The following is a 23,218-nucleotide window of genomic DNA, read 5'->3' on the forward strand; positions in this document are numbered from 1 at the left end:
CACATTCACCAGCGGGGAAGCTGATTTGTGGGGCCGACGGCCGCAATTGCCGCCAGGTAGCGATCATGGGTGCGCGCGCGCACATTCGCCAGCGGGGAAGCTGATCTGCGGGGCCGGCGGCCGCAGTTGCCGCCAGGTACCTGTGATCGCTCCCCATGGAGGCAGAATGGCGGTCTGCTGTTCTGTCAGTAATGAACACAGGGATCCTCCTGTTTAGAAACACAGGTTCATTCCATAAGCACCTCCCCCACACAGTTAGAAAGCACCCCCTAGGGACACATTTAGCCCTTTGATCGCCCCTGGGTTAACACCTTCCCTGCCAGTGTCGTAATTACAGTAACAGTGCATATTTTTAGCACTGATTACTGCAGTAATGTCACTGGTCCCCCCCCCCCCCCAAAAGTGTCAAAAATGTCAGTTAGGGGTCCGATCTGTCCGCCGCAATGTCACAGTCCCGCTAAAAATCGCAGATCGCCGCCATTACTAGTAATAAATAAATAAATAAAAATGACATAAATCTTTTCCATAGTTAGTAAACGCAATAACTTTTGCGCAAACCAATCAAAATACGCTTATTGGGATTTTTTTTTTACCAAAAATATGTAGCAGTAAACAAATTGGCCTAAAATTATGAAAAATTTTGATTTTAATTTTTTTTTATTGGGAATGTTATATAGCAAAAAGTAAAAAATATTGTTGTTTTTTTTTTTGCGCAAACCAATCAAAATACGCTTATTGCGATTTTTTTTTTTTCAAAAAATATCTAGCAGACAACAAATTGGCCTAAAATGTTAAAAAATTTAGATTTTTAATTTTTTTTGGGGGGGGGGGGGGGGGAATATTATATAGCAGAATGTGAAAAATATTGTTTTTTTTTTTCTTTTTTCAGAATTGTTGCTTTTTTTCTTTGTTTATACATTTTTTATAAATAAAAATCGCACAGGTGATCAAATACCACAAAAAGAAAGCTCTGTTTGTGGGGAAAAAAAAGGACATTGATTTTATTTGGGTGACGACCGCGCAATTGTCAGTTAAAATAATCGCAAAAAAATGGCCTGGTCATTAAGGGGGCAAATCCTTCCGGTCCAGAACTGGTTAAAGGGGTATACACATAGGACACACAGCAGGACCAGTACTAAAGTAGAACCCAATCACTGACATCTCCTTTAATCCTTAACACGTTCATGTCATTTCAAGTCTGTAAATCTGCAGATTTCATCATGATAATCCCTGGAGATCCCGCCATGATGGTCCTTGTTCAGCCACTTCCTTTTATAGGGTGACAACGCTCCGTCCCTGTCTCCCAACTATGCTCCTGTGTTGTCACCCCATTCCACGGGTTACCAGCTTCCATTTGAACACACATTCCACTGTTGTCAGCATCAGAAAGTCAACTCAGAGACATGACATGTTTGAAGTAGCTGCAAAGAGGCTGCAGGCGATTTTCATCAGATGTAACCATGAATGAAAAAAGTATTTTATTTATTTATTTTTTTATGGCAATTGTTTAGGATATGCAATGCACAAAGGAAAGGAAATGTCAGCCGGCGAAGGGTTACATCTACTTTTAATTCCAGCCTGCACAGCTTTACAGGCCCCTATCCTGGACTCATTCTGATTTCACTGCACACTGTGAGCTTCTCACAATGTGCAATAGAAGCTGCAGTAAGTCAGATAGATAGAGCTCCCCTCCCTCCTTCCCTTGCTAGAGAACATCCAGCATTATTTAGGCCTTTGATTCCCAGCCTGATTTTCTCTGGCCCGCCCCTTTCATTCATTAGATTTCTGTTTCACAAATCATGGAGACTCAGCATTACATGTGGGTGTTACCTAGATTGGTCTGCTTGCACATTTAGCACCTGCACTCCCAGATTAACATCAATGCAGGCAGGCATTTTGATATTTGCATAACTCCTCCCACTGCTTGCATTAGGGCTGCAGATTCAGCATATTAATATTTACATAACCCCTCCCACTTCTTGCAACAGGGCTGAAGATTCTGCATTTTCATATTTGTTTAACTCCTCCCACTGCTTGCATCAAGACTGAAGATTCAGCATATTGATATTTGCATAACTCCTCCCACTGCTTGCATCTGAGCTGAAGATTCAGCATATTGATATTTACATAACTCCTCCCACTGCTGACATCAGAGCTGAAGATTCTGCATTTTCATATTTGTATAACTCCTCCCACTGCTTGCGTCAAGACTGAAGATTCAGCATATTGATATTTACATAACTCCTCCCACTGCTGACATCAGAGCTGAAGATTCAGCGTTTTGATATTTGCATAACTCCTCCCACTGCTTGCATCAAGACTGAAGATTCAGCATATTGATATTTGCTTAACTCCTCCCACTGCTGACATCAGAGCTGAAGATTCTGCATTTTCATATTTGTATAACTCCTCCCACTGCTTGCATCAGGACTGAGAGCTCTTGAAAGGAGTACTAAGGCAGGGTGCTTGTGATGTTGTCTGTGTACAGCACCCTTCTGGGCCCTCCCACTAGCCATAACCTGCCTGCATTGCATAGAGAACCACAGAGACCCAGTGATGATATCACACCCCTTTCATGTGTTAGATTTAATTTCTACCAATCATAAAGGCTCAGCAACACCTGCAGCCTGCCTAGGAACACCCACTTCTCCATATGCCCTCTACCTATAAAGGTATTCTGATATTTGCATAACTCCTCCCACTGCGTGCATCAGGGCTCTTGAGAGGAGGATTAAGGTGGGGTGCTGCAACGTTTTCTGTGTACAGCATCCTGCCGCTCCCTCCCACCACCAGGTCTCTTGAGAGGAGTACAGAAGTGGGGTGCTGCTGCTGGCCCCTCCCACCAGCTGCAATCTGCCTGCATCGCATAGAGAAGCACAGAGTCCCAGTGATGATGTCACACTCCTTTCATTTATTAGATTTAATTTCTACCAATCATGGAGGCTCAGCAACACATGTGGGCGTTCCCTAGGGTGGTATGTATGCAAATACAGCCTGCCTAGGAACAACCACTTTTCCATCTGCCTTCGCCTATCAAGGAATTCTGATATTTACATAACTCCTCCCACTGCCTGCATCAGGGCTCTTGAGAGGAGGATTGAGGCGGGGTGCTGTGATGTTTTCTAAATACAGCACCCTGCCAGGCCCCTCCCACCAGCCACAATCTGCTTGCATCGCATAGGGGAGCACAGAGACCCAGTGATGATGTCACACCGCTTTCATTTCAATCGATTTAATTTCTACCAATTATAAAGGCTCAGCAACACCTGCAGCCTGCCTAGGAACACCCACCCCTCCATATGCCAAAACCGCTGGTTGTTTTTTTTTTTTTTTAAGGCATAATGTGCTAGTATGCATTGCATACTAGCACATTATGTGAAACTTACCTGAAAACGAAGCCTTCCAGTGATGCGTTTTAATTGCTGGAGGCGGACTCCGGCTGTGTGACAGGTCAGAGCCGCGATGACGTCACTCCCGCGCATGCGCAGGGGGGGGCCGTCATTCACGGCACAGGTATGGGCGGCCGTTCCTTCAGAGCGCATGCGCCAATGACATCATCAGCTGCATGCAATGTAAATATCTCCTAAATGGTATGCTGTGCCTATAGGTAAGCCTTATTATAGGTATAGGGATGTCAAACTGGCGGCCCTCCGGCTGTTGCAGAACTACAAGTCCCATCATGCCTATGCCTGTGGGAGTCGTACTTGTAACTGCAAAGCCTCATGGGACTTGTAGTTCCGCAACAGCTGGAGGGCTGCCAGTTTGAGAGGAGTACTGAAAGCGGGGTGTTGCTGCTGGCCCCTCCCACCAGCCGCAATCTGCCTCTGCCTATAGGAGTCATACTTGTAGCTGCAAAGCATCATGGGACTTGTAGTTCCGCAACAGCTGGAGGGCCGCCATTGTTTACTTCCTCCTGAATCCCTGTTCACATATAAATGCGATTCCAGGTATCGCATGTGATTCGGAGCGCGCTGCTCTGCAAATCACATGCGATGTCTGTGCGATGCAAATTCAGCCATACAGATTGTAATGCAATTGGGTAACAATAAGAACAAAAGCAGTAAAATGGAAGCCAGCAACAATAGACCCCACCCCAGCAACAATAGACCCCCATCCCAGCAACAAAAGACCCCCATCCCAGCAACAAAAGACCCCCATCCCAGCAACAATAGACCCCCATCCCAGCAACAATAGACCCCCATCCCAGGCACACTAAATGCCCCCAGCAATAACAGATCCACCCAGCAACAAAGCACCTTCCCCCAGCAACAATAGACCCCATCCCAGCAACAATAGACCCCCCCATCCTAGGCAAACTAAACCCCCCCGCCAATTACAGATCCACCCAGCAACAAAGCATCTCCTCCCAGCAACAATAGACCCCATACCAGCAACAATAGACCCCCATCCCAGGCACACTAAATCCCCCCGCCAATTACAGATCCACCCAGCAACAAAGCATCTCCTCCCAGCAACAATAGACCCCACTTCAGCAACAATAGACCCCCCATCCCAGGCACACTAAATACCCCCCAGCAATAGCAGATCCACCCAGCAACAAAGCACCTCCCCCCAGCAACAATAGACCCCACCCCAGCAACAGTAGACCCCCATCCCAGGCACACTAAATCCCCCCAGCAATAACAGATCCACCCAGCAACAAATCATCTCCTCCCAGCAACAATAGACCCCATACCAGCAAGAATAGACCCCACCACAGCAACAATAGACCCCACCCCTGCAACAATAGACCCCCTTCCCAGGCACACTAAATCCCCCCAACAATAACAGATCCACCCAGCAACAAAGCATCTAACCCCAGCAACAATAGACCCCCACCCCTGCAACAATATATCCCCCTAGCAAAAGAAAAACCCCAAATCCCAGCAACAATATATCCCCTCAGCAATTTTAGATCCCCAAGCAACAATAGGTTCCTCACATAACATTATACACCCCCCCCCCCCAGCAAAAATGGCCCCCCCTGTTACAAAATACCACCTCAGCAACAATAGATCCACCCCAGCAACAATATTCCCCCCAGCAGCAACAACAGATCTATCAGCAGCAAGCAACAACAGACCTCTCCCTCAACAGTAGATCCTTGCCAGCAACAATTGACCCCTCAGCAACATAAGAAGCCCCATAGAATAACCAGACCCCCTGTGCAAAAAATTGATCCCTACCAGTTACAATAGATCCCCCAGCAGCCAGCATCATAGCCCCTTCAGCACCCCTTGCCTTTACATACATTCAGTGCTGGAGGTGCCGGCACTGTGTTCCCCCTGATTGTAACTGTATTGTCTTCCCTCACATTGTAAAGCAATGCACAAACTGATGGCGCTATATAAATCCTGTATAATAATAATAATAATAATAATAATAATAATAATATATGTGAACCAAGTCTGCAGGTATTCTGATATTTGCATAACTCCTCCCATTGCCTGCATCATTCAGGTCTCTTGAGAGGAGTACAGAAGCAGGATGCTGCTGCCGACCCCTGCATAGAGAAGCACAGAGACCCAGTAATGGTGTCACTGGGTCTAAAATAAGGTATGTAATGAAAACGGAAAGGTTTTATTTAAAAATGTCATTAGCATGTTGATGAAGGGGGGGGGGTAAAATATCAGCAGATTAGGCTTTAGCTTGCAGACGTCGGTCATCCTGCATCTGTCTGCAGCTGGCTGTTTGCAATTTTCTTCGCAACGTCTCCAGGCAGGTATTAGGAGGTTGGGTCACTTCCTCCCCGATGAAGACACAACCTCCCGGGGAGCTGATCTGTTTGCGGACCCTGGTGTTGGAAGTCGATTGGCTGTAAGTTTTTTGGTTGGGACCCCTCCTCCGATGATGATGATGATGATGATGAGGATGAGGGGGGGTGGGGGGATCAGATATCCCTCTTGATGTTTCCTACTAGACAGTGACATCAGCTGGGAGCCGAGTGATGCTGATAATAGTAACCCAGGGAGGAGGCGACTCCGGGAGGACGGCACTTAATTAATCCAGCACAGCTGAAGGCAGAGCATTCGCCTCTCGTACAAGGTCAGAGTTTGATGGGACCAAATTCTCTTCCGAAGGATCCCACCGTCCGCCGCTGAGCCAAAGGAAAGGAAAAGAAGAAGGGGGTGGGTGGGCTGGGACCGGCGAACGACCCGTCGGATGTGGCGTTCTCTCTCCTCCTCGCGGTGGTCTTGCCCGGGACTCCTTTTCGACCTTGGAATTGCGACTAAAGGAACAACATGACTCTACTGGGATCGGAACATTCCTTACTGATTCGGAGCAAGTTCAGAACAGGTAGGACGCCCAACCGCGCCACTGCCCATCCATGGGATCAGTGCGACTTTTTTTATTTTAATGGTGATATTCTCAGGACGCATACGGGAAAAAACACTGCTAAAAATATATTTATATATAAATATATATATATATATATATATATATATATATTGTAAAAAGACGTCCGATTTTAGCCGCCGTGGACAAGGCAGTCCTCCGTACTTACAAAGGGTCATCTGGTGTGGCCAAAATGGTCTACCGTACCTTCAAGGGGTCACCCGGTGTGGCCAAAATGGTCTAACGTACATACAAGGGGTCGTGCGGCGTGGCGAAAATGGTCTACCGTAACAACAAAGGGTTGTCCAGCGTGGCCAAAATGGTCTACCGTACCTACGAGGGGTTGTCCAGCATGGGCAAAAGGTCTACTGTATCTACAAAGGGTCATCCGGAATGGCCAAAATGGTTTACCGTACCTACAAGGGGTTGTCCAGTGTGGGCAAAAGGTCTACTGTATCTACAAAGGGTCATCCGGCGTGGCCAAAATGGTCTACCGTACCTACAAGGGGGTCATCCGGCGTGGCCAAAATGATCTAACGTACCTACAAGGGTTGTCCAGCGTGGTCAAAATGGTCTACTGTACCTTCAAAGGGCTGTCCAGTGTGGCCAAAATGATCTAATGTACCTACAAGGGGTTGTTCAGTGTGGCCAATATGGTTTACCGTACCTACAAAGGGTTGTCCAGCGTGGGCAAAATGGTCTACCCTATCTACAAGGGGTTGGCCAGAGTGGGCAAAATGGTCTACCGTACCTACAAAGGGTTGTCTGGTGTGACCAAAATTATCTAATGTACCTACAAGGGGTTGTCCAGTGTGGCCAAAATGGTCTACTGTACCTACAAAGTGTTGTCCAGCGTGGCCAAAATTATCTAACGTACCTACAAAGGGTTGTCCAGCATGGCCAAAATGGTCTACAATACCTACAAGGGGTTGTCCGGTGTGACCAAAATGATCTAACGTACCTACAAAGGGTTGTGCGGCGTGGCCAAAATGGTCTACAGTACCTACAAGGGGTTGTCCGGTGTGACCAAAATGGTCTACCGTACCTACAAAGGGTTGTCCAGCGTTGCCAAAATTATCTAACGTACCTACAAGGGGTTGTCCAGCATGGCCAAAATGGTCTACCGTACCCAGAAGGGGTTGTCCGGCGTTGCCAAAATGGTCTACTGTATCCTTAAGGCAGGCGACACTCTACATTTTATTATAGGCATTTATATAGCGCCAGCAATGTACATACTGACCATTCACATCAGTCCCTGACCTCAGGAGCTGACAATCTAAAACTGACCATACCCGTTGCAAACTGATTGTGCAATCTCCTTTACAAGGGTCTGTCTGATTGGATACAGATTGAATGGATTATATAGATCTGTCATTGTATTATATTGTTTCAGTAAATCGATTGTATGGTTTATGGCCACAAGCGCAGGGCGAGCATGCAAACTCCATGCAGCTGCTGTCTTGGTTGGGAATTGAACCCCCAATGCTGTAAAAGTGTATGGCCGGCTTAAGGTCCCCATATTACAGCCACATTAGACAGAAGCTGACTGATCTACCTGGGAGTGTAGAAGGAAATCCACACAAGCATAGGGAGAACATGCAAACTCCATGCAGCTGTTGCAGGTCTTGCTTGGGAATTGAACCTGAGAACCCCAGTGCTGTACTGTGTATCGCCGGCTTAAGGTCCTCTCTACATCACATATTATGGCCACATTAGACAGGAGCTGACTGACCTACCAGGGGTTATGGGAGGAAACCCACACAAACTCCATGCAGCTGTTGTCTTGGTTGGGAATTGTACCAAGAACCCTAGTGCTGTACTGTGTATAGGCTTAAAGTCCCCATATAACATACTGGGTACAAATTAGACAGGAGCTGACTGACCTAGCAGGGAGTATAGGAGGAAACTCTTGCAAGCACAGGGAGAACATGCAAATTCCATGCAGGTGCTGTCTTGGTTGGGAATTGTACAGAGAACCCCAGTACTGTACTGTGTATGGCTGGCTTAAGGTCCCCATATCACATACTAGGTCCAAATTAGACTGGGGCTGACTTACCTAGCAGAGAGTATGGAAGAAAAGCCATGCAAGCACAGAGACAACATGCAAACTCCATGCAGCTGCTGTCTTGGTTGTGAATGGTATGGAGAACCCCAGTGCTGTACTTTCTATGGCTGGCTTAAGGTCCCCATATCACAAACTAGGTCCAAATTAGACAGAAGCCGACTGACCTACCGGGGAGTACATAAGGAAACCCTTGCAAGCACAGGGAGAGCAGGCAAACTCCATGCAGCTGTTGTCTTGGTTGGGAATTGTACCGAGAACCCCAGTGCTGTACTGTGTTTGACCAGCTTAAGATCCCTATCTCACATATTGCGGTCACATTAGATAGGAGCAGACTGACCTACCAGAGAGTATGGAAGAAAAGCCATGCAAGCACAGGGAAAACATGCAAACTCCATGCAGCTGCTGTCTCGGTTGGGAATTCAACCTAGAACTCCAGTGCTGTACAGTGTTTGACCAGCTTAAGGTCTGTATCTCACATACTACAGTCCCATCAGACAGGAGCCAACTAACTTACCAGGGGAGTGTGGGAGGAAACCCGCCCAAGCACAGGGAGAACATGCAGACTCCATGCAGATAGCCCATTGATTGGTATTTGAAAAGAGAACCCCGGTGCTGTACTGTAAATGGCCGGCTTAAGGTCCCCATCTCACCTACTACTCCTGCAACAGACCAGAGCCGACTGGCTTACCAGGAAACAAACGCAGGCACTGGGGTGGCATGCAAACTCCATGCAGATAGTGTATTGGTTGGTATTTGAACTGAGAACCCCAGTGCTGTACTGTAAATGGCCGGCTTAAGCTCTCCATCTCACTACTCCTGCAACAGACCAGAGCCGACTGGCCTACCAGGAAACAAACGCAGGCACAGAGGGGACATGCAAACTACATGCAGTTAGCCTATTGATTGGTATTTGAAAAGAGAACCCCAGTGCTGTACTGTAAATGGCCGGCTTAAGGTCCCCATCTCACCTACTACTCCTGCAACAGACCAGAGCCAACTGGCCTACCAGGAAACAAACGCAGGCACGGGGGTGGCATGCAAACTCCATGCAGATAGTGTCTTGGTTGAGATCTGAACTGAGAAAAGCCAGTGCTGTATGCAATGTAATGTATTTCCAGCTTAGGATCTCACATTCAAGGGTGCTTCAGACAGGAGCCAGCTGACCTACCAGGGAGGAAACTCGCACAAGCTCAGGGACAGCATGCAAACTCCATGCAGCCGGTGTCTTGGTTGGGATTTGAACTGAAGACCCCCAGTGCTGCAAGGCTGATCTCCACTAAGCCCACTTATTGATGTAGGGGATGATAGGGTCTTCCCCCGCACGTAAAATCGATCACTAGTACCGAAAAAAAGAAAGAAGAATCCGATTTCTTTATGCATTTCAATAAACAATCGATTTCTTTTTTCCAATCGATCTCTCCCAATAGGGATAACCAAAGTTGACATCCTATTCGATCGATCCAACATGCACTGGGAAGTGGGTTTTGATCAGTATGGTTGGCAGATACGGCTGTAAATTACTGTTGTCAGTCTCTTAATCCGATCGATTGAAATGTCATTGATTTGGGTAGAAATTGATCAATATATTTCCGACATGGCCGATCTACTTAGATTGATCGGATCCGGTCTAGATCGATCGGAAGGTTAGATTAAATCGAACGTAAAAAAAAATCAACGTGTGCACGGCCATCGTTAGATCTACCAGTGGCGGAAGGGCTCTCCTGATCTTATCGAATCGATCGTTCTGGTTACAATGCTGTAGCAGATTCTGCAATCTGATTGGATGGTGTATGGTCAGCTTAAGAAGTTCTACAGCAGCCTTTTAAAAATGTAAAAGACAATCGAACAGTCTAAGATTTAAAGCTGCGAATAATTGACCGCGAACGACAGGTAATGCAACCAACTCGCGCGTGCGTTTCTGCGCGTTGCGCACAGGGCGGCCCATTCTTTTTTTTTATAGGCACGGGAAACGCTCGGGACCCTTTTTTTTCCTAAATCGTGGCGCAAAAACGCGCCTGTTCCCAGATGTGCGGGGGTGCCGCTAGGGATAAATGGCCGCAAAACCACGGTGCGTTTTGGGAAAGCACGCAATTTTGCGCGCGTGTCTGTAACGCACAAGCGTGAACCTGGCCCCAGCGCACCGTCAGTGGGAGAGATTTTCCCGTGTGCTAAAAAATCTCTCCAGCATTTCCCAATCAAGGGAAAGCCTTCCAGGTGTCGCGGCCGGCGCCCGCCTGCGCTTTTGTTAACCGTACCATATCTTAGAATGAACTCTAACCCTAAGGTGCCATTTTTTTTTTAAAGACTGTCCCTTTAATTAACCCCTTCCTCCCCGCAGTGCAGATCTGACAGCTTGCGCTCCTTCTGTCACAGGCAACCGGTATCGGTTTGGGGGGGACGCCGCGATTCCCCTCCAGGCGACGAGTTCTTGGCGGCGTGCGCGCTCTTTCAATAACGTTTTTTGGAGAAGCAAAAACCACTTCCTACCGCAGCCTCGTTAAGCTTGTTAAATGGAAAATGCAGAGTTTTTGGAAAGTTTGCAAACAACTTGCAAGCATGTAAGGGGTGGGCCTGGGGGGGGGGGGGGGGGAGGTTGTGGTTGACCGTGCATTATAGTGCGCCCGCCACGCGCTGGGGAGAGGGCATGCCGAACGGTGCCAGGGCGCAATGCCTTTCCGCAGAGCTGTGACTGCGGGGTACCTGTCGCTGTGTAGACGCCAAAAACTTAAACCTCGCCCTTTCACTGCCGGGACCGCACTGCACTACTGTCTATGCGGGTGACATCATTACCGACCAACTGCCATTGTCAATTTGTGCTGTATTCGCGATACTTGGATGTATAACTAAACTAAGTATAGTATATAACTAAACTATATATATATATATATATATATATATATATATATATATATATATATATATATATATATATAGCTATATATACTATATATATATACTATATAACTAAACTAAGTATAACTAAACTTCACTAACCCTGATTCGCTTAAGGCATAAAAAAAAGAAAAAAAAGTTGAAAGGCCACTTTAGCATGCCGTAGGTGCACTTTCATGAATGCTATTGCAGCTTGACAAAGCAGAGATATCGTCTGTGTTGAATCACTGCAGCTTCAGTAATCCATTGGCAGGTCTGCCTATCAAATTATATTATTTGTCAGAGGGACTTGTTGAACGCGCATGCAAAATACCACTTAAGGAGTGCTTCATAGTGCCTATAGTGTTATAAAGACATAAAACTTTTATAGAAATAAATAAGGTTTTATAAAAAAAATAAATAAAATAAAAATAAAACTATGAGAGGCCACTTCAGCATGCCTTAAGTGCGCTTTAATGAGCCTTGGGTCAGCCCAGCGTCAGCGACCTATTGGCAGGTGACATTATATAAAGTATTATATTTCAGAAGGACTCGTTGAATGTACATGCAGAATATCAGTTGAGGAATAAGTGATATTGCCTAAGGCATTCTATAATGATATGACAAAAATAAATAAATGAATTACTTCATTTATTTAAAAAAAAAAAAAAAAAAAAAAGAAAGGCCACTTTAGCATGCCTTCAGTGCAATTAAATAAGCCCTAAGTGCTGTTGCAGCTTGACCAATCAGGGCAGTTGTCTGTGGTATTTGAATGCAGCGTCAGTCATCTATTGGCGGGTGACAACTGCCTGTAAAAGTTTCTTGCATTTTAGAAACACTTGTTGAATGCACATGCAGAATATCAGTTAAGAAATATCTGGTATTGCCTGAGGCATGCTATAATGACATGATAAAAAAAAAAAAAAAAATCTATTTATTACTTAATTTATTTGAAAAAAAAAAAAGGCAACTTTAGCATGCCTTCAGTGCACTTAAATAAGCCTTAAGTGCTGTTGCAGCTTGACCAATCAGGGCGGTTGTCTGTGGTATTTGAATGCAGCGTCAGTCATCTATTGGAGGGTGACATCTGCCTGTAAAAGTTTTTTTTGTATTTTAGAAAAACTTGTTGAATGCAAATGCAAAATATCACTTAAGGAATGCTTGATAATGCCTAGGGCATGCTATAATGACACACATACACAAAAAAAAGGCCACTTTTGCATGCCTTGGGTCAGCCCAACATCAGTAACCTATTGGCAGGTGACATCATTATATAAAGTATTATATTTCAGAAGGACGTGTTGAATGCACATGCAGAATATCACTTAGGGAATACCTGGTATTGCCTAAGGCATGCTACAGTATAAGGACATGATAAAAAATACATCAATTTATTACTTAATTTATTTAAAAAAAAAAAAAAAAAGGCCACTTTAGCATGCCTTCAGTGCACTTAAATGAGCCCTAAGTGCTGTTGCAGCTTGACCAATCAGAGCGATTGTTTGTGTTGCGTGAATGCAGCGTCAGTCATCTATTGGCGGGTGACAACTGCCTATAAAATGTTTTTGTATTTTAGAAAAACTCATTAAATGCGCATGCAAAATATCACTTGAGGAATGCTTGATAATGCCTAGGGCATGCTAAAATGACACATACTGTACACACAAACAAAGGCCACTTTTGCATGCCTTATGTGCACTTTAATGAACCCTAATTCCTATTGCAGCGTAAAGAATTATAATAATATATAATAATTATAAAATAATAATATCATCCATTATTATTATTATTATTAATAATAATAATAATAATAATAATACTGATATATATATATATATATATATATATATATATATATATATATATATATATATATATATATATATATATATATACTGTATGTATGTATATATATATGTATATATATAATTAAAAATAATATTATTTTTATTATTAATAATAATAAAAATAGGCCTCTTTAGCATGCCTTATACAAACACATATACAGTATATAAATTAAAGGCCACTTTAGCATGCCTTAAAGGCACTTTAATGAGCGTTAAATGCTATTGCAGCTTGACGAATCAAAGTGATATTCTGTGTTCTGTCCTGCAGTAATCCATTGGCAGGTAACGTCTGACTATAAAACAATATTATATTTCAGGACTCAGGAGGACTGAATGTACATGCTAAATATCATTTAAGGAATGCTCCATGGTACCTAAGGAATGCTATAATGAGATAGATTAGATCAATAGATTAGATGGATGGATGAAAGGTCACTTTAGCATGCCTTCAGTGCACTTTAATGAACCCTAAGTGCTGTTGCAGCTTGGCGAATCGGGGTGATTGTCTGTGTTGTGTGAATGCAGCCTCACCAATCCGTTGGCAGGAGACACCTGCCTATAAAAATGTTTGTATTTTAAAATGCACATGCAAAATATCACTTAAGGGATGCCTAATAATGCCTTAGGCATGCAATAAAGGCACAAAAAGAAAAAAAAAAAAAAAAAAGAAAATGAAAGGCCACTTTAGCATTCCTTTAATGCACTTTAATGAACCTTACATGCTTTTCAAGCCTGACCAATCAGAGTGATTGTCCGTGTTGTGAGACTGCAGTGAGAGTCTTCCTTTGGCAGATGACATCTGCCTATAAAATCTTTTTACCTTTCAGAAAGACTTGTTGTTTAATACGCATGCAAAATATCACTTAAGGAGTGCTTAAGGCATGCTGTAATTACATGTTAAAAAAATAAATATATAAATATATGTATAATATATATATATATATATATATATATATATATATAATAAAAATAAATAAAATAAAAATAATTTAAAAAATGAAAGGCCACTTTAGCATGCCTTAGGTGCACTTTAATAGGCCTCAATTGCTTTTGCAGCTTGGCAAATCAGAGTGACAATCTGTCTTGTGTGAATGCAGCGTCAGTAACCGATTGGCAGGTGACTCCTGCCTGTAAAGTATTATAATTCAGAAGGACTTGTTGAATGCACATGCAAGAATATCACTTTAGGAATGCTTCACAGTGCATAGGGCATGCTATAATGACAGGATACAAATAAATCAATTCAATAAAATAATAATAAAAAAAGAAATTAAATGAAAGGCCACTTTAGCATGCCTTATGTGCACTTTAAAGGGCCTTAGATGCTGTTGCAGCTTGACCAATCAGAGTGACTGCAGCGTCAGTAATGCGTTGGCAGGCAACGTCTGCCTTTAAAATGATATTGTGTTTTAGAGGGACTTGTTCAACTAGCATGCAAAATATCACTTAATAGACCTGCTATAATGGCATGATAAAAATAATTTAATAAAAAAAAAAAAAAAAAAGTCCACTTTAGCATGCCTTGAGTGCACTTTAATGAGCCTTAGATGTTATTTCAGCTCGACGAATGAATGTGTTTGTCTGTGCTGTAAGACTGCAGAGTTAATAATTTTTTTGCAGGTGACATTTACCTGTAAAGTATTATATTTCAGAAGGCATGCTAGAATGAAAAAATAAACAAAAAAAAAATATAAAAATAAAAGGCCACTTTAACATGCCTTCAGTGCGCTTTTTAAATGGTTTTGCAGCTTGACCAATCTGGGCGATTGTGTTGTACGGCAAACATGCAAACTATCACTTAAGGAATACTTCACAGTCCTGATAGCTATACTGTCATGATAAAAAAATTGAAAGGCCACTTTAGCATGCCTTCAGTGCACTTTAAGGGGCCTCAAAAGCTGTTGACCAATCAGGGCGCTTGGCTGTGTCATGTGATTGCAGCATCAGTAATCCATTGGCAGGTGAAGTCTGCCTATAAAGTAATATATTTCAGAAGGACTTGTTGATTGCACAGAGACTTCATAGTGCCCTAAGGCATGCTTAAATGGCATGATAAAAATAAATATATGATTTATATTTATTAAATTAATTAATTAATTTATTATTTATTAAACTAATTATAAATAAATATATTAATAATATAAATATATTATTATAAAAAAATATATAAAATATATTGATAATAAATATATTATAAAAAAAAAAAGGCCACTTAAGCATGCCTTAAGTGCACATTAATGAGCCTTGGATGCTATTGTAATTTGACCAATCAGAGGGAGCGTCTGTCTTGAATGACAGCAGGGTCAGTCATTTGTTGGCAGGTGAATTATAAATAAATATATTAATAATATAAATATAAATTAAATGGCATGATACAAATAAATATATATTTATATTTATTAAGTTAATTCATTATTAATTTATTTATTATTTATTAAATGAATTATAAAAAAATATATTAATAATATAAATATATTATTATAAATAAATATATTACATATATCAAATATATTGATAATAAATATATTATGAAAAAAAAAAAAGGCCACTTTAGCATGCCTTAAGTGCACATTAATGAGCCTTGGATGCTATTGTAATTTGACCAATCAGAGTGAGCGTCTGTCTTGTATGACAGCAGGGTCAGTAATTTGTTGGCAGGTGAATTATAAATAAATATATTAATAATATAAATATAAATTAAATGGCATGATACAAATAAATATATATTTATATTTATTAAGTTAATTCATTATTAATTTATTTATTATTTATTAAATGAATTATAAAAAAAATATATTAATAATATAAATATATTATTATAAATAAATATATTACATATATCAAATATATTGATAATAAATATATTATGAAAAAAAAAAAAAAAAAAAGGCCACTTTAGCATGCCTTAAGTGCACATTAATGAGCCTTGGATGCTATTGTAGTTTGACCAATCAGAGTGAGCGTCTGTCTTTTATGACAGCAGGGTCAGTCATTTGTTGGCAGGTGACATCTGTCTATGAAGGATTCTATTTCAGAAGGATTTGATGAACATGCAAAGACTTCACAGTGCCTAAGGCATGCTATAATGACATGAAAAAAATTAAAGGCCGCTCCAGCATGCCGTAAGTGCATTTTATTGAGCCTTGCAATGCTATGGCAGTTTGACCAATCAGGGCGATAGTCTGCGTTGTGTGACGGCAGAGTCAGTTATCCATTGGCTGGAGATGATCTTGTATTTGATAGAACGCTTCCACACAATGGCTTTATTGTTTTTGCTTGGATACATTGTTCCAGCATGCCTGGAGTGCGACCAATTGTAGGAGAAACCTGAAACGCAGGCATAGCGGATTTTTAGGTGCTTTCGCAGGAGAGCTCCTCCCACCTGTTTGCATAAATAAACGCGCTCCGTATCTAAACACACAGTAGAATGTAAAAAAAAAAAAAAGCGTTAACTGGTCCCAGTGGCGAATATTTTTTTAAACTGGGCGCTTCTTCGGTGTAATGAAACCTGGTGACAGGGTGCCACCCACAACCGACCTTTGAAACGCGGATGGAGCGCCCCTTTAATCACACGCACAGCGCCTGCCCCCTGCCCAGTGCAGCGGATTTGGAATTTCTGCTCCATTTTGACGCGCTTGTTTCCTTCTCAGCCAATCAGATCTGGACGTCAAATGACATCATCGCCCGAAATATCCCATCAGCCGGTCACACGGCTGACCTTCACGGTTAACCCTTTCCCTGCACATGCTGACTGGGATGGATTAATCCGTTCCCTCATCTAACACCTGTAACATGTTGCAGGTTTTGGGATAAGTGTGACTTTTATTACCATTGGGGGCGGAGTTCTCCCTAATAAAGAATTCTTTCTTTGATGTTTTAGTTGTCTGGCGGCAGATTTTGTTTTATATTTTGTATCTGCTTCTGATATTAATGTAACAATGACATCGCGCCGTCACCAAAGGAGCTTACAGTCTGTCCTTCCTCCCGCTGTGTACCTAACCCACCCCCATCCCAATCCCACCGGGAGTTGTGTACCCATCCCAATCCCCCGGAGAGCTGTGTACCCATCCCAATCCCCCGGGGAGCTGTGTGCCCATCCCAATCACCCAGGGAGCTGTGTACCCATCCCAATCCCACCGGGGAGCTGTGTACCCATCCCAATCCCACTGGGGAGCTGTGTACCCATCCCAATCCCCGGGGAGCTGTGTGCCCATCCCAATCCCCCGGGGAGCTGTGTACCCATCCCAATCCCACCGGGGAGCTGTGTACCCATCCCAATCCCACCGGGGAGCTGTGTGCCCATCCCAATCACCCAGGGAGCTGTGTGCCCATCCCAATCCCCCGGGGAGCTGTGTACCCATCCCAATTCCCCGGGGAGCTGTGTACCCATCCCAATCCCACCGGAGAGCTGTGTGCCCATCCCAATCACCCAGGGAGCTGTGTGCCCATCCCAATCACCCAGGGAGCTGTGTGCCCATCCCAATCCCCCGGAGAGCTGTGTACCCATCCCAATCCCCCGGAGAGCTGTGTACCCATCCCAATCCCCCGGTGAGCTGTGTATCCATCCCAATCCCCCGGGGAGCTGTGTACCCATCCCAATCCCCCGGGGAGCTGTGTACCCATCCCAATCCCCCGGGGAGCTGTGTACCCATCCCAATTCCCCGGAGAGCTGTGTACCCATCCCAATCCCACCGGGGAGCTGTGTACCCATCCCAATCCCCCGGGGAGCTGTGTACCCATCCCAATCCCCCGGAGAGCTGTGTACCCATCCCAATCCCACCGGGGAGCTGTGTACCCATCCCAATCCCTGGGGAGCTGTGTACCCATCCCAATCCCCCGGGGAGCTGTGTACCCATCCCAATCCCCCAGGGAGCTGTGTACCGATCCCAATCCCGCAGGGGAGCTGTGTACCCATCCCAATCCCCTGGGGAGCTGTGTACCCATCCCAATCCCCCGGAGAGCTGTGTACCCATCCCAATCCCCCGGGGAGCTGTGTACCCATCCCAATCCCCCGGGGAGCTGTGTACCCATCCCAATCACCTGGGGAAGGGGATTCTGTTTATGATAATTATGTAAGTTGTTGTTATTATTATATTTATTATTATTATTATTATTATTATTATTATATAGGATTTATATGCTGCTAACAGTTTGCACAGCGCTTTACATTATAAAGGGAGACAATACAGTTACAATACAACTCAATACAATGTTTTCCATAAAAATAAAATTTGATTTGTCGCCGGGGGAGTGGAAGGGTTAATCTGCAGCGGTGACTGTCTGTGGGTCAGGATATACTGTATACGGCGTTACGCAATGGCGTGCGATGCTCAGAGGAGCCGTACACAGGCGGGAACACATGCAGCGCACAAGTGGACGGAATGTGCGCTGAGTGGAAGCAGCTTTTCCAATCTCTTATCGGAAAGTCTGTCCCTCTCTCCGGTGACAAATATGAAGGTGACACTCTGATAAGGGGGCGCTGCTTTCCGTCACTCACTGTCACTGTCAGTTAGATAAATGCGCTAATGCGCTTCTGTCTTTCTTTATCCCGAATTTACGCTGGAGCTACGCTGCCCTCTAGTGACCGCAAATATACAATCGCCTCCCAGCTGTCGCTTTGTCTGCTTGTCATCGTTCAAACGTATTCTTCAACTCTGATCATTATTATTATTATACAGGATTTATTATTATTATTATTATTATACAGGATTTATATAGCGCCAACAGTTTGCACTTTACAATATGAGGGAAGACAATACAGTTAGAATACAATTCAATACAGGAGGAATTGGGGGGCCCCGCTCATAAGAGCTTACAATCTAGAAGATCATCCAAAACAATTCATCAAATCCAGCCGATACATTTCTACATTTTTTGGAAAGATTTACTTTTACTCCTTTTCCCTCCCCCTCTCTCTCCTCTTCTCTTTTCCCCTCTCCTCTCTTCTCTTCTACTCTCTTCTCTCTTTCTTACTCTTCTCCCTCCTCCTCTCTCCGCTTTCTCTCCTTCCACTCTTCTCTTCTCTCCTCTTCTCTTCTCTTCTCTTCTCTTCTCTTCTCTTCTCTTCTCTTCTCTTCTCTTCTCTCCTCTTCTTTCTCTTCTCTTTTCTTCCCTCTCTTTACTCTTTTTCCCTGCTGCCTCTCTCCCCTTTCTCCCTTCCCTTCCGTTCTCCTCTCCTCACTTTTTTACTCTTCTCCCTCCTCCTCTCTTCCCTTATTCTCTTCCCCACCTCCCCCCCCCTCTCTCTTTTCTACCCTCTCCTTTTTCTCTTACCTTCCCTTTTCTCTCTTCTACTCTTGCCTCTCCTCTATATTTACTCTTTTTTTCCCTCCCTCTCTCTCCTCCTCCCCTCTTTCCTCTCCTCATTTTTTTACTCTTCTTCCTCCTCCTCCTCCTCCTCTCTTCCCTTTCTCTTTTCCCCATCCTCTCTTTCTCTCTCCTCTCCTCCCTCATCTCTCTCTCTTCTCCTCTCTTCCCTCATCTCTCTCTCTTCTCCTCTCTTCTCTCATCTCTCTCTCTTCTCCTCTCTTCCCTCATCTCTCTCTCTTCTCCTCTCTTCTCTCATCTCTCTCCTCTCCTCACTTCTCTCATTCCTCTCCTATCCTTCCTTCTCCTCTATTTCTCTCTCCTCCCTCATCTCTCTCCTCTCCTCGCTTCCCTCATCTCTCTCCTCTCCTCGCTTCTCTCATTCCTCTCCTATCCTTCCTTCTCCTCTCTTCCCTCATCTCTCTCCTCTCTTCCCTCATCTCTCTCCTCTCTTCCCTCATCTCTCTCCTCTCTTCCCTCATCTCACTCCTCTCTTCCCTCATCTCCTCTCTTCCTTCATCTCTCTCCTCTCCTCGCTTCTCTCATTCCTCTCCTATCCTTCCTTCTCATCTCTTCCCTCATCTCTCTCCTCTCTTCCCTCATCTCACTCCTCTCTTACCTCATCTCCTCTCCTCTCTTCCCTCATCTCTCTCCTCTCTTCCCTCATCTCTCTCCTCTCCTCTCTTCCCTCATCTCTCTCCTCTCTTCCCTCATCTCTCTCCTCTCTTCCCTCATCTCTCTCCTCTCCTCTCTTCCCTCATCTCTCTCCTCTCCTTGCTCTCCTCAAGCTCTGTCCTCCCTCCTCTCTACTGCCAACTTCTGAGACAGAGATAAGCCTCGCCGTGGCTGCGCAAAGAAGCACAGGATCTGAAGGAGGAGTTCTGTCCTCCTCTCTGCTGCTGAATGCTGACGCAGGGTGGGGGTGGAGATGAGGGGAGTGCCGCAGCAGGAGAGGTGCAAGGGCCACATGAAATGGCCTGGGGGGGCCCACATTCGGCCCGCAGGTCTTGTGTTTGACACATGTGACTTAGTGTAACATTTTATAATATTAATATTAGATTTATGAAGTGCACAATGCTTTACAACATAAAGGGGAAGTTACAACACATAAGCACCAGGGGAGACCTGGCCCCTAAGAGCTTACAATCTAATAGGAAAGGGTACAATAGTATCTTGTGATGTGTTGCTGCAGCCCCTTGGTGGGAGTTTGCTCGCTCTCCTGGACGGTTTTGCTGGTCCTCGTTGTGCTATCGTTGTGTCAGGCCACATTTAGCAAACACCTCGGGGTGGATGTACAGGAGGAAAATTTCCCAAGAGCGGCAGGAATGTTAATTTATTCCTGTAAATCAACCTGAAGGATTGCGCAATGTGTACTCCTCCTGTCAGCACGACACGGCTAACCCTAATCCTGGCGCTTCCTATGGGATAACAACCACCAATGGCTCCAACATAGAGGAAGATCACGAGAAGTCCATCCCAAATACCAAAGAGATTAAAAATATATATATATATATATACAGAGCATCCGGAAAGTATTCACAGCGCTTCACTTTTTCCACATTTTGTTATGTTACAGCCTTATTCCAAAACAGATTAAATTCATTATTTTCCTCAATATTCTACAAACAATCCCCCATAATGACAATGTGAAAGAATTTTGTGCGAAATCTTTGCAAATTTATTAAAAATAAAAAACAAACAAAATCCCATGTACATAAATATCACAGCCTTTGCCATGACACTCAGAATTGAGCTTAGGAGCATCCTGTTTCTCTCCTCTCTTCCCTCATCTCTCTCCTCTCCTCTCCTCGCTTCTCTCATTCCTCTCCTATCCTTCCTTCTCCTCTCTTCCCTCATCTCTCTCTCTCTCCTCTCCTCCCTCATCTCCCTCCTCTCCTCTCTTCCCTCATCTCTCTCCTCTCTTCCCTCATCTCTCTCCTCTCCTCGCTTCTCTCATTCCTCTCCTATCCTTCCTTCTCCTCTCTTCCCTCATCTCTCTCTCTCTCCTCTCCTCCCTCATCTCCCTCCTCTCCTCTCTTCCCTCATCTCTCTCCTCTCTTCCCTCATCTCTCTCCTCTCCTCTCCTCGCTTCTCTCATTCCTCTCCTATCCTTCCTTCTCCTCTCTTCCCTCATCTCTCTCCTTTCTTCCCTCATCTCTCTCCTCTCCTCTCTTCCCTCATCTCTCTCCTCTCTTCCCTCATCTCTCTCCTCTCCTCTCTTCCCTCATCTCTCTCCTCTCTTCCCTCATCTCTCTCCTCTCCTCTCTTCCCTCATCTCTATCCTCTCCTCGCGTCCCTCATCTCTCTCCTCTCCTCTCCTCGCTTCCCTTATTCCTCTCCTATCCTTCCTTCTCCTCTCTTCCCTCATCTCTCTCCTCTCCTCTCTTCCCTCATCTCTCTCCTCTCCTCGCTTCCCTTATTCCTCTCCTATCCTTCCTTCTCCTCTCTTCCCTCATCTCTCTCCTCTCTTCCCTCATCTCTCTCCTCTCCTCTCTTCCCTCATCTCTCTCCTCTCTTCCCTCATCTCTCTCCTCTCCTCTCTTCCCTCATCTCTCTCCTCTCTTCCCTCATCTCTCTCCTCTCCTCTCTTCCCTCATCTCTATCCTCTCCTCGCGTCCCTCATCTCTCTCCTCTCCTCGCTTCCCTTATTCCTCTCCTATCCTTCCTTCTCCTCTCTTCCCTCATCTCTCTCCTCTCTTCCCTCATCTCTCTCCTCTCCTCGCTTCCCTTATTCCTCTCCTATCCTTCCTTCTCCTCTCTTCCCTCATCTCTCTCCTCTCTTCCCTCATCTCTCTCCTCTCCTCGCTTCCCTTATTCCTCTCCTATCCTTCCTTCTCCTCTCTTCCCTCATCTCTCTCCTCTCTTCCCTCATCTCTCTCCTCTCCTCGCTTCCCTTATTCCTCTCCTATCCTTCCTTCTCCTCTCTTCCCTCATCTCTCTCCTCTCTTCCCTCATCTCTCTCCTCTCCTCGCTTCCCTTATTCCTCTCCTCTCTTCCCTCATCTTTCTCCTCTCCTCTCTTCCCTCATCTCTCTCCTCTCTTCCCTCATCTTTCTCCTCTCCTCTCTTCCCTCATCTCGTTCCTCTCCTCTCTTCCCTCATCTCTCTCCTCTCTTCCCTCATCTCTCTCCTCTCCTCTCTTCCCTCATCTCTCTCCTCTCCTCGCTTCCCTTATTCCTCTCCTATCCTTCCTCTCTCCTCTCTTCCCTCATCTCTCTCCTCTCCTCTCTTCCCTCATCTCGTTCCTCTCCTCTCTTCCCTCATCTCTCTCCTCTCCTCTCATAGAGGAAGATCACAGAGAAGTCCATCTCAAATACCAAAGAGATTAAAATATATATATATATATACAATGCATCCGGAAAGTATTCACAGCGCTTCACTTTTTCCACAATTTGTTATGTTACAGCTTTATTCCAAAATGGATTAAATTCATTATTTTCCTAAAAATTCTACAAACAATCCCCCATAATGACAACGTGAAAGAATTTTGTGCGAAATCTTTGCACATTTATTAAAAATAAAAAACAAACAAAATCCCATGTACATTAGGCTACGTTACTGCGATTCTGCCTGCGATCCGGAAATCATTGCAAATCCTGGGACGCCTGTGCGATGCCCGTGATTTGCAATGGCACCCCAAACGCTGTGAGATGTTGCCGCGATTTCCGCCTGCCGAATTGCGGTACCATCGCGCAAACAGAATCGCGGGACGCATAACGCACAAAAGAAGCACTTGTACCTTTTTTGGACATCATGCGATACTGTTTGCGCGATGTTATCGCGATTCGGCAGGC

General features: G+C 44.5%; 1 protein-coding gene across 4 annotated transcripts in view; it reads left to right on the top strand.

The window, feature by feature from the left end:
• Positions 1-6,072: 6,072 nt before the first annotated feature.
• Positions 6,073-23,218, top strand: part of MYOCD (myocardin) — a 93,513-nt gene continuing 76,367 nt past the window's right edge. For all 4 annotated transcript variants that reach the window (XM_082271187.1, XM_082271188.1, XM_082271189.1 and 1 more), the window contains exon 1: positions 6,073-6,297. In XM_082271187.1, coding sequence (XP_082127313.1) covers positions 6,243-6,297 — 55 coding nt within the window. In that variant the 5' untranslated portion in view covers positions 6,073-6,242. The remainder of the gene's footprint in view (positions 6,298-23,218) is intronic.

Source organism: Pelophylax lessonae (genome assembly GCF_965119305.1).
Source record: "Pelophylax lessonae genome assembly, chromosome: 11".
Taxonomy (NCBI): domain Eukaryota; kingdom Metazoa; phylum Chordata; class Amphibia; order Anura; family Ranidae; genus Pelophylax; species Pelophylax lessonae.